General features: G+C 32.7%; 2 protein-coding genes across 2 annotated transcripts; both read right to left on the bottom strand.

Moving 5' to 3' along the window:
- Nucleotides 1-5,242: 5,242 nt before the first annotated feature.
- On the bottom strand, nt 5,243-6,198 carry LOC129309641 (gibberellin-regulated protein 6-like). The gene is made up of 4 exons (XM_054951296.1): nt 6,052-6,198; nt 5,927-5,968; nt 5,804-5,837; nt 5,243-5,699 (listed from the first exon to the last, which is right to left on the bottom strand). The coding sequence occupies exons 1-4, from the start codon at nt 6,121-6,123 to the stop codon at nt 5,518-5,520; spliced, it is 330 nt and encodes a 109-aa protein (XP_054807271.1). The 5' UTR covers nt 6,124-6,198; the 3' UTR covers nt 5,243-5,517.
- Nucleotides 6,199-15,855: 9,657 nt separating this feature from the next.
- On the bottom strand, nt 15,856-16,611 carry LOC129307761 (mini zinc finger protein 2-like). The gene is made up of 2 exons (XM_054948637.1): nt 16,585-16,611; nt 15,856-16,415 (listed from the first exon to the last, which is right to left on the bottom strand). Exon 2 carries the CDS (start codon nt 16,362-16,364, stop codon nt 16,140-16,142), a length of 225 nt encoding a protein of 74 aa, XP_054804612.1. The 5' UTR covers nt 16,365-16,415; nt 16,585-16,611; the 3' UTR covers nt 15,856-16,139.
- Between the last annotated feature and the right edge of the window lie 299 nt (nt 16,612-16,910).

The following is a 16,910-nucleotide window of genomic DNA, read 5'->3' as shown; positions in this document are numbered from 1 at the left end:
CTAAGTGCACTGAAGTTCTTAAATCCATTGGCGATACTTTAACTGAGCTATAATATAAAATATTTTTTAAAAGTTTGTTTGATTAAAAATATAAGGCATTAAACATATGTTACATATTTTTTAAAAATTATATCCTTATCTTATTAAGTAATTAATGAGAATACTCTAAATACATCAAATCATATATATTTGTTACACTTAGCGCACAATTAAAAATATAAGAAAATATTTAGAAAATTAAAATTTTAATCAACTTTAATTTTTCTCGTTAAAATATCATACTGTCCACCGTTGTCACTGCTAAGTTCCCAAAAATAGTTATAATTACCGAACTTGTAGTTATCATTAGTTATAATTAAAGTTGTTACTCCTTATACTCATCTTGTTAATGAGCTCCAAGTGACTCTATATCCTTTAAACCAAGAAGTTCAATTTCTGAAAATTAATTATATACCATGGCTAAACTTATAGTCGCCACTGATAATAATAAAAGGGTTAAAAAAATAAAAATGCTTTAAAAGTTTTTTTTTTGAAATGAGCACCAAGTATTTTTATTTTTTAATTGGAGTAATTTTATTTCAAAATTTAAAGAAAGGGAGAAATTTTGCCTCACTTTAATCTAACTAATTGTTGATCGTTAAACCTTACTTTTGTCTAAAAACTTTACGCAGGTAGGCTTCTCCTTCCTCTTGCTACCTCTTCTCTTTACACTCTCTCTTTCTACTTATGATATTCTGTGTGATTTATGGTCAAATTAGCTTTCAAGGTAAACTTTTTTTTTCCCATGTCACGTTTGGGCTCTCCCTTTAGATGCTTGAATTTTTTTTTTAATCTGTTTGTATTTTGCATGAATGTAGTTGCATGTTTATTTGATTTAAAAAGATTTGGGAATGCCGTTGTCTGATGCGTAGAAATGACGGTGCTCCAGCATCAATCCAACATAAAATTCGAACAATCAATTAATGAAAAAATTACAATGGTGAACTAATGATAAAAATCCCACCAAAAAAAAATGAGAGATGACGAAGTTGAGGGCATCCATAGCCTACTCGATTTTGAGATTGAAAAATTCACAATGATGTATTTTTCAGATTGCTTCACTTTTTCTTGATTGGAAAATTCATGATGCTTCATGAGAAAGCAAATGTGCTTTAGGGGAAAGCTTCCCCCCCCCCCCCCTTACTGCCACATGAAAGTCTTCAATACTTGGTTAGTCAAATGTTAGAAAAATAACAAAATTGTTTCACTTTTAATTAACACTTTCGAGATAAAATTACTCCAATTAAAAAGGTAAGAATATCCAATGTTCATTTCAAAAAACTTCTTGGGCAGTTTTTCCCATTAAGCCATAATAAAAGTTGTTAATTGTTGCACAAAACTTGTTATTGGATTCTAGATGACTACCAACCCTTACAATTCATAAGTTGAATTTTTTAAAAGTATTTATCACGGATGAGATGGTAATTATCATTACGTATAATGAAAGTTGTTAGTTATTATGCTAAAATTGTCATTAAGCTCCAATTTTTGAAACCAATTTGTTATTTGGAAAAAAATAGTTGTGACTCCTGAACTTATAATCGTCACCAATCATAAACAAAATCATAAATTTATACACAACTTGTCATTGAGTTCCAGTGTAATTTCAAATTATGGGTAATATGGTAATTTGGTAAAGAAAATTAATATTAAAAAGAAAAAATTGGTGAAAAACACCTAGTTATAATGAAAATTGGTCCTAGGAACCAAATGTACTTAAAGGATCAAGCTAAATCTTTTATCATTTAACAATGTTATTATTTAACCAAAATGCCCCTATCTTAAATAAAGAAATTTGAAAAAGAAAACCACCCTTTCTTCTTCCTTTCTTCGCACGATTTAGAGAAATATAAGAGTTCAGAATGCTGTGCAATGGTCGGTAATGAGGGACGAACTTGATAGAGCAACAATGACCATATGAGGAATGAGCGAGTTGTGAGTAATAAGTTTTGAGAAATACAACCCTATTGGAGAACCAGATGATTGAAGAATTAGAGAGACAAAGCATTGGTTGAGTAATGGTGACGGATCGCATCAACAGAGGAGCAATCAGCAATGTGAATAAGGACTTGGTCAGATGAGGTTAAGAACGACTGGAAAGTGGTGTGCATCTTCTTGATTCTTTCAAAATCAAATATTCTTCATATTACTCCTTTACTTAAATATTGGGTCTCCTCTCTTTGAATCCACCCTCAATTGTCAAGTTCAAAAATAGGTTTATGTTCATTTAATTATTTTTTATTTGCACTTTTTTACTTTATGTGTAACATAGTGTTGGGAAATAGTGGATGACAATACCATTATGAGACTTTCATGAATGCTTCCAAATGAATATCGCAAAAGCAACTCTCGTTCAGTGCATATGTTTGGCTTTAAAATTTAAAGCCTCTAATATTAAGAATTTATAAGTATTTTTATGGTTTTTATTTGGTACTCTTCACATGCCCTCTTTAAAAGAAAAGCATTACATCTGACATGCAAAGGGATTAAACAGCTCTATTATCTCTATTTATAAGTTTTAAGTGTTCAATAGTATTTTAGTATCTCATATTTTTAGCTTTTGAAAATGTTATTGCTTTCATATGTGGGGTTATAACAATAAGTTGTTTTAAAACTTGAGATATTGAAAATTGATTTTAACTTCTTTCCAGCACCCTGTTTCATAAATTAATGCTATTGCATATTGTATCTTCCTCTTAATTTTATATACAAGCATTGGTCATTTAAGGGAGAATTCACTGCATCTTTTGATCAAGATATAAGGGATCGTTGTTTTTCATAGAAACTAAATTACATTATTGTTTATCTATTGTCATTAATACTGCATTTTTTAGCTAATATATAAAATCACTTATTTAATTTGCATGGAGCAAGTAAACATAGACATAATGCTTAAGCTAGATAAGTGGTAGGCTACATTTGATAGTAAAGGAAAGATTTTTGGTTTCCACAAGACACTCAAGTTGATAGTTTTAGGGGTATGCTCACACTGCTAATTTTCTTTTGTGACTAAATTAAGGTATGAGTATTTTAGCCATGTCAAGTAAGAGGTATCTGTAAACTTTAAGCATGTTACACACTCAAAATGAGCCTGTTGAATCTTAAGTTGTTATTAATGTTCTTAGGTTGTTATTAATGTTCTCGTGTTATTTATGAGATTTACATCCATCTTTTCATCTATGTGTCGAAAATGATATTTTTCTATTATGTATTAATGCTTGAATGACCCACTTGTTATGGCCACTAGTTTTCATTAATGTTTTATACACATCAAAGCATAAGGTTTTTTCTAAAGAGGAAAAAAAATAAATTCAAGTCAAAAAGCTCTTACATGCATCTCATAACTTAAATGAGCTACAACAAAATGCTGATTAAGGAATCCCTTTAGAAGATTGAATGAAAAAGTGATTATATTTTAAAATGTATTTATGAAAAGATCATCTTTCGTTGAATAGGAGACTTAACAGAGTTAGTTTAAATAGCTAGTCACTATTTCACACATAAAGTAAAAAAGTGTAAATAAAGAATAATTAAACAAACTTAAATATGTTTTTGAACTCGACAATGGAGAGTGGATTCAACAAGAGGAGACGCAATATTCAAGAAAAGGTGCAATATGAAGAATATTTGATTTTGAGGCAATCAAGAAGATGCACACTACTTTCTAGTCATTCTTGACCTCATTCGACCAAGTCCTCTTACACCACTGCTTGCTACTTTGTTGACACCACGCGTCACAACTACTTGACCATCGCTTCGGCTCTCTGGTTCTTCGATGGTTTGGTTCTCCAATGGGATTGTTTTTTTGAAAAATTGTCACTCACGACTTGTTCAAACCTTATATCATCGTTGTTGCTCGGTCAAGTTCGTCCTCACAATGGACCATTTTACAACATTCTTAACTCTTATGTTTCTCTAAATCGTGCGAAGAAATGGTGGCTTTCTTTTTTAAATTTCTTTGTTTAAGATAAAGGCATTTTGGTTAAATGATAACACTGTTAAATGAATGAAAGATTCAACTTGATCCTTTAAGTACATTTAGCTTTTGGAATAATTTTGGTTTTAACCAGGTCCTTTTCACCCATTTTTCTTATTAAAAATGTATAAAAACTTTAATGTAATAAATTCATTTAGTAGGACTTATATGTCAAATATCAATGCCCTATTTTAATGGTTACCATGCACCATTCTCCGTTGATATTTCTTCCATTGAGGAAAGATAAATAAATGGGTTTTGAACATTGAATATTTTCAGCTAGTTCACACAGAAAATGGACACAACACCTGTACAGTTAGCCCGCTGTCTTTACCTATTTCGTCGTTCACACACACAAAATTTTCAATTTTTTTGGGAGCAACACCGTTCATATTATTTTTACGCGCCACCCGATAATCCTTTTCTTGTCGTTATCTGATATTATGGGCCATCATCCACTGGGATCAGTTGGCTAGGCATAGGGGACCCTTTCTTGATATTTACGAGTTGTGGTATGTGATTTTTTTATGCAAGTACTCGTCAAAAGGAAGCATGTTTAGGAACTTTCTTACTTCCTAATTCACGAGCCCGTGAGTTTTGTCTCACACTGCTAGATTATATAATAGCAAACTTCTGGAACGGAGAATCTTTTTTATTTATCTTTTAGATATTGATTAGTCGTATTAATGACAATGTCTATTTCACTAATTGGATCCAAAGCTTCATTAACCTAGCGCGCACAAAAGGCGACGTCATGGAGCATCAAATGATTCCCTTCTTGTTTTTCATTAGCCTGGCTTCCCACTCTTTCCAACGAAGGCAGGCAAAAAAGGTTAGATTTTACTGATGATTTTCAAACTCAAATATCACGAGGTCTAAGATGAGTTACAATGTGGGTAACTTGTGAATATTACATCTTGTTATAAATTTTATATCTCATATTATTATTATTATTATTGAAATTGATGGATTTTTTATTTTTTTTAAAAAAAGATCTTTTTGATGGCCAGGACACGATATCGATTATAATTCCTAGGAACTGGATCGGAACAAGATCCCGTACACTCCTAGGCGTTTGAAATTTTTTTAATTAGAACACAGGAGACTAGGGAAAATAAAACCAAAAAAGATCCAAAACCACCACCGACACCCATGGTGAGTAAAATTGTTGGGAAAAAACGGAGTAAATAAACTTAAATTTTTAAGCGAGCTAATCACAGTGCAGTCTTTTAGGACACCCAGGACATAAAATTGTCCATCCAAATAACTATATTTAACCCTTTGAAATTTGAATACAGACCTAAAATGATGGTGGGTGTAGTAAAATACATGAGCCCATGGGTGTGAGAGTCGGCCCGAATAGAACTTGAGGCCCTTTGTGAATAGAAAAACGCCGGGGGCGTTTGGAAAAAGGCTAGAGCACAGTGAACATAGAAAATGGGGACGTAGTGATAGGCCGAGTGATAAATACGGCTCAAGAGTAGATGGAGAAATGAAAGAAGTCAAGGGCACTTGGGGCCTCCGCGCTTGGTCTTCCAGTTGTTGTAGCAGGGACAGAGGGCTTTGTTGCCGTAGAAGCCGGGAGGGACGCACAGGCACTTGGCGCAGCACTTCTGGCAGAAGAACATGCATGGCTTCTTGTACTGTGTCTGGCTGCACCTTCTCGTGCACTGCCCCGGGCACTCTAATCAATAACCAATTCACCCATTCATCTATCTTAAATTAATTAACATTCATCGCTACTACTGTGAGTGTCATTCATATGGTTGCTAGCTCTAGCTTACTTACCGTAGCTCTTCAGGCTGCCAGGTCCGTAGTTCCCCTGCAACATATACATGCATCACCCCTCGTATCAGATATCGGAATAGTAGTGTGATTGAATTTCGGTGAGGAATTAAGGAAGGGACTTACGGTGAGAGAAGCGTGTGGCTGGTCTGCATTGTTTGCCATGACCTGCACAAATCAGGAAGAAGGCCGTCTTAGATTGTGTTAAGTGTTGAGAATACTGAGAATGGAGACATATAAAAATAATGGACCTGGGGTGGGATCATGACAATGGCCAGGAGCGCTAGAAACAGTAAGCACGCAAGCTTGGTCGCGACGGCCATTTGCAAGAGAAAGCTATGAAACTCTTTGTGAATCAAGTGTGCAGAAACAGAGTGCGGGGTGGGCTATAAATATCAGTGGTTGAGTGAAGGAAGGGGGCAATTTTAAGACTTGAATGCCATAATTGGACGCGTGGTGGGCATCTTATCCCCCCATCTTTGTCCCGCTCCCGCAACTGCACTACTTGACATGTGCACTTTCTTCACGCTGGGGCCCTCCATCTTCGACAAAACATTCATGTCTCAAGCCAGGATCTACTGGACGCGACATTGCCATGTGCTCTTTTTTACTCTGATTTTATATTTCACTCTTATTAAAGGTACAAACAATTATTACAATGTTAATAGGAAAACAGCAAGCAAGTACTTATTGGTTTTAGTTGAAAGGAATACAATCGGCTTTGAGATCAGGTTCATATGAATAGTAAAAACCCTTTTTGGGAGAATTGCTTTATCTTCAATTGCGCTTAACAGTGCTCGTATCTGAACCGACTAAAAAATAATATCAAAGAAAATATGGATAATCGATTTGTGGATGCGCTTAACAATGCTCGTATCTGAACCAACTAAAAAATAATATCAAAGAAAATATGGATGATCGATTTGTGGATGAGATAACAAAAAGAATCATGTGCGCCACAAGAGTTCATTATTTTTCCAAAACTAGTATTGAGTTTTGATTGGACCTTATTTCATTGTCTGCTGAGGCGCCACCCATGTGATGCTGTCATGAAGCCATGGAAAAAGCACATGGAAGGAGTTCCCATTCAATCAGTGTTGAAGCTGAGTTAGGGTACAAAAAAATTTAATATAAAATTAATAATTTTTTAAAAATAATAATTATCTTAAAATTAAAATTTTAATAATATAAATAGATTGATCATTATTTTTTATTTATAAAAATTACATCGATCAAGTTGATATAGTTTTTTGTTGTAAATATGTTTCTCATATATTATTTAAATTATTAAAATATTATATATAAAAAAATTTTTTTAACCCAAATATTTTTTTATAAAAGCACAAAATATTAAGAGTATAAGTTGTAAAATTGTAAAATTTACATACTATACTTATAAGGTTTTCCAATGCACCCTTTAACCTAATGTGGTTCGACCACTACGTTCAGGGCTTGTTACCGGATGACCACTATAAGTACTACGTGATCATCGTTATAGTGAGACATGCATTATTTAAATTTAATTACTACAGTCCGAATTCAAAATTAAATATAAAATAATTCAATTTTCACTTGAGCCGTCTAGATTTGTGATTAAGCACCTCATGTTTTTTAACGAGCGCAGGATGACACTGAGGAACAAGATAAAGGGAGCGAGAGCCTTTTCATTTTTTTTTTTGCCTCCACTTCTCTCATTCCCACCATTTATTAATTTTATTATTTAAAAAAATTATTTAATAATATAATTTGAATGATGGAGATGAAAAAAAAAAGCCCCCTCTTCCAAGATAAAGTGGGTATGCCTGTGAAACGATAGCTATTAAACATTTAAACCAGGAATTAATACTATTTTAATTATTTTAAATATTCTATTATTTTTTTCAAAAAACTTAAAATTTCTGTTATACTTTTCTCCTTATTAATGATAACGGAAACTTTTTACTAAAGTTCGGGGTCCTTAAAATGATGTTAATAATTTTTGTTGCGTCATGAGAATATCAATTTCCAAGAGTTAATAATTGGGGAGAGGATGGCATGTGCGGGAGTCGGGAGACGCGGTGAGAGCGACATCCCATCACGCAGCTTTTCTATCTCCTTCATATTTCATATATTTTCTCTGAAAAACACATTTATGATCCCGAAACAAACAACATTAATCTTTGTGTAGAAGTAAAATTATGTTTCAACAGTTTGAAACATGATACACACTAGGATAAATAATGGCGTTAATAAGCTGAATTATAATTCAACTGAACACAAATTAACAGCGTTAATTGCATGTCACCGTATTTAACATTATTGTGTCTTATCATGGTCTTTTTTATCATGTTTAAAAATAGAGGAATTCATGTTGCAAATAAAATAAATTAGAAGGACCTCAGGCAATGAAAAAAAAAAAAATATAAGAATTTATACTAAAACATGCTTAAATTAGAGGGATAAATAATTATGTTTTCCTATTTTCTTACAATTATGTTATAATCTGAGTTTGTTTAACTATTTTTTTATTAAATTACTGTAAAATGTTATTTACTGCAGTAGAAATTCAAAATCCGGATGAAATGATAAAGTGTTTTGAACTCATGATCTCTTTGTGTTTTGCCTTTCAAGTTTTAAATTAGATTTTTTTTTTTGTTTCCTAGGCTCTTTTTCTTTTTGCTGTAATATCGTATCGTTTTAAAAGAATAGAACGATCAAATGTTATCCTCGGAAACAAAATTCTAAAAAAATTGATTAAGCTTGACGGAGAAAATAACACGTTCAAAGTGTTTTATAATATATGATTTAGATTAGATGAATCTGCATACATTTCAGTCTGATGAGCCTGATTCTTTTTAAGAGTATTAGGAATCTGCATTATCTTGAATTACAAGGCGGGAAATACCTGAACATTGCACCAAGGGTATGTTCATATGTTAAAAGGATAGAAATGACAGGGACAAAATGAAATTAAAACAAATATTTATTAATGGAAAATAATGATGATGTTTTTTACTTTTTAAAAAATTTAAAAAAAAAACAAATAGTTGTGATGGCATCTATAAATTACGTCGACAGAGGAATAAGGCTGAGTCCAAATCAGTAAATGGGCTTCTTCGTCAGTCCAGTGGTTCATTCTACGGTCCAATGCCTTATTTGAAGCAAACTTCCATCTTTGGCCCATGAACGTTAGCACAATTTTTGAAGACGCCTTATTGTTCATTCACAAACCGCGACTTATTTTAAACCTTACATAAATATAAAAGAGTTTCTCTTATTAGGTGTAAAAATTGTCTATGATCTTTTGTAACGATAAGAGTATATGTGACAAAATATGAGTGCATTAAGTAGTTTATTTGATTTTGTTCCAGATATTGAATCCATTAAGTAAAAGAAAAAGATGAGAGTCACTCCCAAGTTGTTACAACTTAATGGTTGATTCTATTTAATGTGGGAATAGCCACAATTATATATTCCATCCGTTTAAAAATATAAAAATTTTTTAATAAAATCTCATCTCTTAAAAAAATAATTATTTATCTCCAAATTAATCTTTTTTTTATATTTATCTTAATTTAATAAGGTGTTTGACCCTAAAACAAATATAAAATGATTTATTAAAGAAGGGCATTTTTAGAAAAAAAAAATGCAATGATTATAATTTAAAAGATTAAAAATACTTTATATTTTTTAACATCTAACTCCTTAAAAAATAATTTATATTTTTGAACGGAAAGAGTAATTAATATTTTATTGAGTTTTGCACGCTATTATTTTTTGCATTAATCCAAACAATTAATTTGTGATCATAATAATATTCTTCCATTTAACATCTCATCTAAAGACCATACTCCGCTTCCCCCTCTCTCTCACACTGCACACACAATCATATTAAATAGTAAGTTTGGTCGATCCTCTAAGAAACAATTTTAGTAACTAGATAGAGCTCTATCACTGCAAAAAAGGTGTACTTTAGAGACATTTTGTTTAAAGTGTTTTACTGAAACGCCTCAAAAACTGTAACATTTGGGACATTTTCAAACATAAATGCGGCCATGGGGGCATTTTTCTACAAACGCCCCCTATGTATGAAGCGGGTGTTTACTCGTTGGCTTATAAAAGGCGGGCAAATGAAAATTACTTGCGCAAAGTATGTCTTCTTGCCTAATTTTTTTTGTTGGAATCTTTTTTCATAAATTTTTATTTATTATATGGTTTTTTTGATTATTTGAATTAAAAATTTGCAGATTATTGAAATATTTTACTCAAAATATTTGTAAAGGAAGCTTGTGAGTCCATGTTAGTAAAATTTTTATGATTAAATTTAAATTTTTTATCCATATAGTTATTTATTTTAATATTATTATGTACTTGCTCAAAATAAATAGATGATGGAGTTAATATACATTTAGTTAATGCGTGTTTATTTTTTTTTGATGATATTCAATTTTTTAATTTTAAGTGATTTTAGTTAAATGTAATATTAAATTAAATTTAGGTAAAAATTTAAGTTATAAATAAGTAAAATATTGTTTATAAATAAATATTTTTAATGTGTAGAATTTATTGTTGTCAGGATATAAATCTCATAAAATTTAAATGTTTTCAGTGATGGATAGATCATAGATTAATATGCCTCAAACTTTTGAAAAAATATCTAAATGGACTTGAAACATTTTTAGATTGTGCAACGTCACATGAAGATGGAGTTGAACTCATTCTTTGTTCATGTCCAAAATGTAATTTTAAAAAATGGCATCAGAGAAATGATGTTCGAGAGCACTTGGTGTTAAAATAATTTCCTCAAGGATGTACATTCTGGGCAATGCATGGGGAGACATGTAATAGGGTAGATGAATGTGTAGATATCTTAGCAAGTTCAAAAGCAAGAATTGAAATGTTATCCCCAGTGCAACAGAAAAATCCCATCATTAATATAATTCATGATGCATTTGAAGAGCCACAAGAAATGGCAATTTTTCAAGAAGTAGCTGGTGGTGATTCATTATTTTTGAATCAAATGGATGAAGAGACTAGAAATTTTTATGAATTTTTTAAGAGAGGGAGAGCAACCTTTGTTTGATGAGTCTGAAAAATACACATCTTTTTTTTTTTGAAAAAATTATATCACTTCAAGTGCTTGTGTGGAATCAATAATAAGGCAATGTCCATGATTTTTGAATTATTAGCAGATATATTTAAAAATGCTAAAATTCCAAAATCATTTTATGAAGCAAGGAAAAAGATAAATAAATTACTGGGGTCCAAATTGATATGTGTCCAAATAATTGTATATTATGCAGGAGTCCTGATGAAGACATTGAAGTGTGTAAAAGTGCAACACTTCCACATGGAAATTGAAGAAGTGGAAAAAAGGAAAGAAAAAAACTGCAAAAATTTTGAGATATTTTCTATTAAAACCATGCTTACAGAGGTTGTATATGTCATCGAAGACATCCAAACATATGAGATGGCATTATGATGAAAGAAGTGATGATCATATGTTAAGACATTTGAGGGATTCTATGACCTAGAAGCATTTCAACAAATTGTACCCAAAATCTGCAGCAGACACAAGAAATGTTAGGCTAGCTTTGGCTACAAATGGTTTTAATCTATTTGGGACATTGAGTACAAGTTATATTATATGGCCAGTGCTTCTCATGCCATATAATCTTCCATTATAGATGTGTGCGAAACAAAGTTTTTTCATCTTAGTGATGATTATTCTTAGAAACAGAGCACTTGATAATGACATTGATTTTTACTCACAACCATTAATTCAATAATTGTTAGATATGTGGAACATTGGTTTTGATACTTATGATTCATACTCTAAGGAAGTTTTTAATTTGCGTGCGGCTTTGATATGGACTATTAGTGATTTCCTAAGCTTAAGGACATTATTTGGTTGGAATGTACACATAGGATTAGCTTGCCCGTCTTGGAAATTTGATTCAATTTTTTATAGACTTCCTCATAGTTGAAAATGCTATTTTATGGGGCATTGTCAATTTTTGGATCATAATTACAAATTTAGGGTAGCTTGAGCTAAATTTGATGGAAGCCATGAGCGTAAAGATTCTCTTATTCTTTTAAATGGCATGGATATTTTGAAACAAATTGATAATATTAATAATGTTTTTGAAAAAGATAATGTGACGGGCTCATTAGCCAAAAGGTTTTGAGGTACATATAGTGAAGACATTCAACAATGGCATAAGAAAAGTATTTTATTTAATCTACCATATTGGGCAAACAATTTGTTGCGTCACAATTTATATGTCATGCATATTGAAAAAAAAAATGTATGTGACAATTTAATCTTTATATTACTGAATGAGATTGAAAAGTCAAAAAATCAATATCAAATAAGGAAGGATTTACAAAAAATGGACATTCATTTAGAATTATGACATTTGCTCATAAATGCCTCTTAAGGGGGGCTTTTTTTAACAAACGCTTCTAAAGATTCCTTAGCTTAATGACTTCTTTAGAGGTTTTTTCAGTAAAAAAAAAAAAAAAGCCTCTTTAAGAAGCATTTTTTGTGGTTTTTCGATGTTTTAGGAAAACGTTGCCAAAGTAGTGGCGGCACCTATTTTGGTAGTATTTTTAGTAAAACCCGGAATCACTTTTAGGGGTGTTTTAAAATTAATCTAAAGCAGGAAAAGACCCCCAAAAGCAACATTTTTTTGTAGTGTATAGTTTATATATGTGTTTACAAACGTTCAAAATATTATACATTAATGCAATGGCCCAAAAAAATATCTCAAATTTATTAAGATCTTTCAGCCCTTAAGATTGTCTAGCTATATATACATATATATATGGTAGAAATAACCGGGTTAAGTTCTTAGAATGAGCTTTAAGGCCTTATAAATATATATCAGACCAATTAAGAAATTTACGTCCCATTTCTAAGAAGGCTTTCAGCAAGGCGTGATCTCATATAGTCCTAATTAAGACCAGACAGAACTAAACTAAACCCTAATTATATTGACAATTTTAATAATGATTAGGCTGGGGCTATTGCATACCTATTAAGGCCTGCTTTGTGCGCAGCAATTCTGGAGCCAAACCCACGTTCAGCAATGCATCACCCGTACTTATAGCTCACAAGTCACTACTAAGGTCGGATTTTTTTTTTTTTTTTTAAAAAAAATCAGATAACGTGAAAGCCGAAATATTAGGGCCCAGCCGGCTGGCCGCACTGTACAAACCTTCATTAATTAATGATACGTGGCAATAGCTAGCTGCCTTAATTAATTTACTAGGCACATGCCCACGTGAGATCAAGGTCAACTGGTCAAGTGCCACATGAGAGAAGGGAAGGCAAGGAAGACACTAACTAGCTAATGCTCACATCAGTAAATGTCATTAACTATATATGTTATAGGAAATGGAAATGTGCGTGTGCGTTACATTGCTTTACATTTTATTACTTTTCCGATTTCTTTTCTTTTAAATATTTTGCTTATCACTTAGCTTGTTGATTTCATGGGGTTCCTTCTTTGATGTAATTTTTACTCTTTGCTATTAATATGAGAAGAAGGCCGCGACATGTTAAAAAAAAAAAAGTTTGAACATGATCATCTTATTTCAATTATCGCTGTGTGTGACTAATCAAAGGGCTGGACATTAATTAGAAAGTAATCGACAACTTAATCCGCCCATATTATTCGCAAAAACTGATAAACAATCCAAAACTAAAATCCGCCCTCATTTTCCCTTGAAGCTAATTCATCAGTGAGTGTGTCGCAACAGATGAATCTCATATCAGCATATGTATACCGGTGATATTATTCGCGCTCAAAACATTGAAACCTCCTAGCTAGGTACTGCAACAAATCTATGATTGTACCCAAAAAAAAAAAAAAACTTTATGATGAAGCAAAGGAAAAACATCTTTAAACTCTCTCTCTCTCTCTCTCTACACACGCACACAAAATGCAAGTAGTAGCAATATTTCTTTTCCATGGCACATGTATCATACACTACTGCAGATTCTTTTTCCATGGGAACTGAAAATTCTGTCTTTTCTAATAAACTTAAATAACAGATCCCATCTATCTCATCATATCCATATATTTACATCTAATTCAAATTTCTCATCCAATATCGCTGTATAACTCTAGAGAGTAAAGAATCATAGAGAAGTGTCAATATATATCTCGTTAACTAGCTAATTATAGTCCACGATGCAGTACTGCTCACTTCTGGAAAATTGGCTGCTTATTAAATATAGTTCATTTTGTAGAGTAATTAATATAAATAAACGATGGGACATATATATATGTATAGTGGAGAACACACAGCTGAGAGCTCAACAAAAGGAATTTGGGTGCATATGTATTCCGGTGCTTTTCATGAACATGCAGAATGGCCAAATTGAAACGTACAGCAGAAAGTGAGAATCAGCAACAAAACAAGGACAAGCACGCTCATCTTTCCCCAGACATGTCATAGACAAATATTTTTAGGCCAACCATGCTTCTATACCTAATCAGGGGACTCATCACATGAATCATGCACACGAATGATTCAATACTTAGCAGTCTTTTGCTCACTTCAATCTTTTACGGACCCTACAACATATATATCCCCGTATACAAAGGTGGGGTGACTAAGTTGCTAATTGCTTGTGTCTGCCATCAATGTTGTCCACTCCCTATAAAGAATATCTTCTAAAATATATACTTGACGGCCGCCCTGTACAGACTACTTGATCACTACTCTAAAGAAAAGTCAATAGAGCTCATCTGAAAAATAATGCCATCTACCACATTCACTGGTTGTTGTTTGGCCTGACTTCACTCAGTTTCCTCATCAACGGCATAGACATTATTGTGTGTATATATATATATATATCTCCCACAAAATCAAAATTAACAGATGAGTTGGGTTGATTTATTGAACTGTGTGTTATGTGCATGCTTTATCGATCAAACAAGCAATAATCAATTCAAATGCCCATACATCATGAGGCAAAAGATTGTGTGGAGGTGCTTGCCACTTCCAGTTCCAACTATATATTAATGAATCTGCATCATTGTGCTCTCCTTTTTGTCTTTTATGAAACATTTATTTAATGCTGTTTGTAACTGATACCACTGACCAGCCAAAAAAGAGAGACCAGTTACTTGTCAACTATATGTAAAAATTTTCGGCTCAACCTTTAGACAACTTTAATTAATATATAAGTAACTAATATGCATCCCGGACATGATGGGATCCAGGTGGGCCTGCTGCTTGGAATTATAATAGATTTCATCAAATGCTAAATGATTTTATGACAAGGATAAATTATCTTCTTCGTCAGATACATGTATACATACATACATATATATATAGACCCTAACCTGTTTTCTTGCCAATGAGAGAACATAAGACGCTATGGATATGCCTATCCTGCAGAAGTGAAACTATAAAAGCCGCTCATTCCATAACGTTATAATTGGTTTGAGAAATCTTTCTGACACTGACATATATATATATATATATATAATATAAATTTATCTCAAATGCATGCCTGTTTCAAACTGTTAAAAATCCACGTCGCTAGATGATCAAGTATATATGCAATATATGCAAATGAAAGACGCACATATATATCCGATTTCGGTATATTGATAAAAAAATTATATTCTTGGCTTGCGCTTCTAAGCTTCTAGCTTCTTGTATCCGCAAAAGCTTGACAAAGATAATTGTATTACATAGTATAATGGGTATAATTCTCCAATCAAAGGAGTGAGGGGCACTATCTACAAGGAAATATGTTTGCCCTATCTAAAAGATGAACGGGTTCCCTCCTCGATCGATCCAGTGCCCAAAAAACAGGAAATTTAAAAAACCAGTATGGTTTCCAATTAATTGATGACACGCTAGTTAAGATCATCTAACATTAATTTGCACCGAGTATCTGTGGCGAAACATGAATTAAAAAAAAAGGGAATAGAAAGAAGAGAAGAAGAAGATGAAGAAACTGTGAAAGCTATGGAAAAAGCAAATTACGAGAGAATAGAGATCACTTGGATATATATATGTGTGTGTGTGTGTAAGAAGATTACAAAAACAAATTAAACTCTGAGAACTCTGAAGCATCCAATAATATATATCAATTAATTCTTGACAAGAAATCAAGAATGGAATCTGTTGTACAATCCCCACTCAGAAACCAAGGAAGTGATCAAGATCGGGACCATTAAAGTTCAGTAAGTAACAATATACATAGATAATTCCCACACACAAATTTATGAAGGCATAACAACTATATATCAAACGTGTATAAATAAAGATAATAATTAAGTGGGTGTGTTTGCGTTTATTAGTTGGGTTGAGAGGCAGAATTGAAGGAGATAACTCACAGACGACCCTCGACTTGCTCGTGTCTTCTGTGGAAATTGCGGTGGCAGCCACAAGCCGCACAAGTGAGAGCCCCACTTGTGCCCTCGCCGGAGCTAGCCATGAATTCTCTGCAACCATCCACAGCATACCCTCCCATGGAAGCCGCATGATTCTTCTGACATTCTCCGTATCGAATGTTCCAAACCACTGCGTCGTCAACTCTTGTCACCACCTTCTTCATCCTCTCTCTCTCTCTCTCTCTCACAGTCTCGATATGATGCAGTACTACCAGCTGAAATAACACTTGAATAAGGATTCTTTAAATGATCGTTTATATATACATATCAGTGCTTTGTTGGTGACTAACTCTAACCCTAACCCTAACCCAGCTAGCATGTAAACTTTTTAATTCCAGCTATGACCAAGAGAAGAAGAAGAAGAAATTAATCGAGCAGCATTACCTTACCAACCTTTTTTGGTGCTCTCTGGTTGTTTAGGAGCATAATGGGACACCGACTCTCCAAAGTAGTTTTGTTTTATCATCACCCAATCATCGCACGCCACATCAGCAATAGGTTGTGGAAGTGGTGATTTCTGAATTAATAATTCTCAACTGCTCATCTCTTTCTCATGGAACCATAGTAGATACTAAAGTTAGACCATTCAATTGAATATATAATAATTTCCTTAAGTAATTAATGTTCATGAATAAATTCATACTCCCTCCGTTAAAAAATGTGAGGCATTTTTAACTAAATCTCAACCCTTAATAAAGTAGTTACTTACT

The sequence above is a fragment of the Prosopis cineraria genome, unplaced genomic scaffold (genome assembly GCF_029017545.1).
Source record: "Prosopis cineraria cultivar Desert tree isolate PC_DT_omini unplaced genomic scaffold, ASM2901754v1 PC4, whole genome shotgun sequence".
NCBI lineage: Eukaryota > Viridiplantae > Streptophyta > Magnoliopsida > Fabales > Fabaceae > Prosopis > Prosopis cineraria.
Note: the sequence above shows the minus strand (reverse complement) of the source record. Positions and strands in the feature narration are given on the sequence as shown.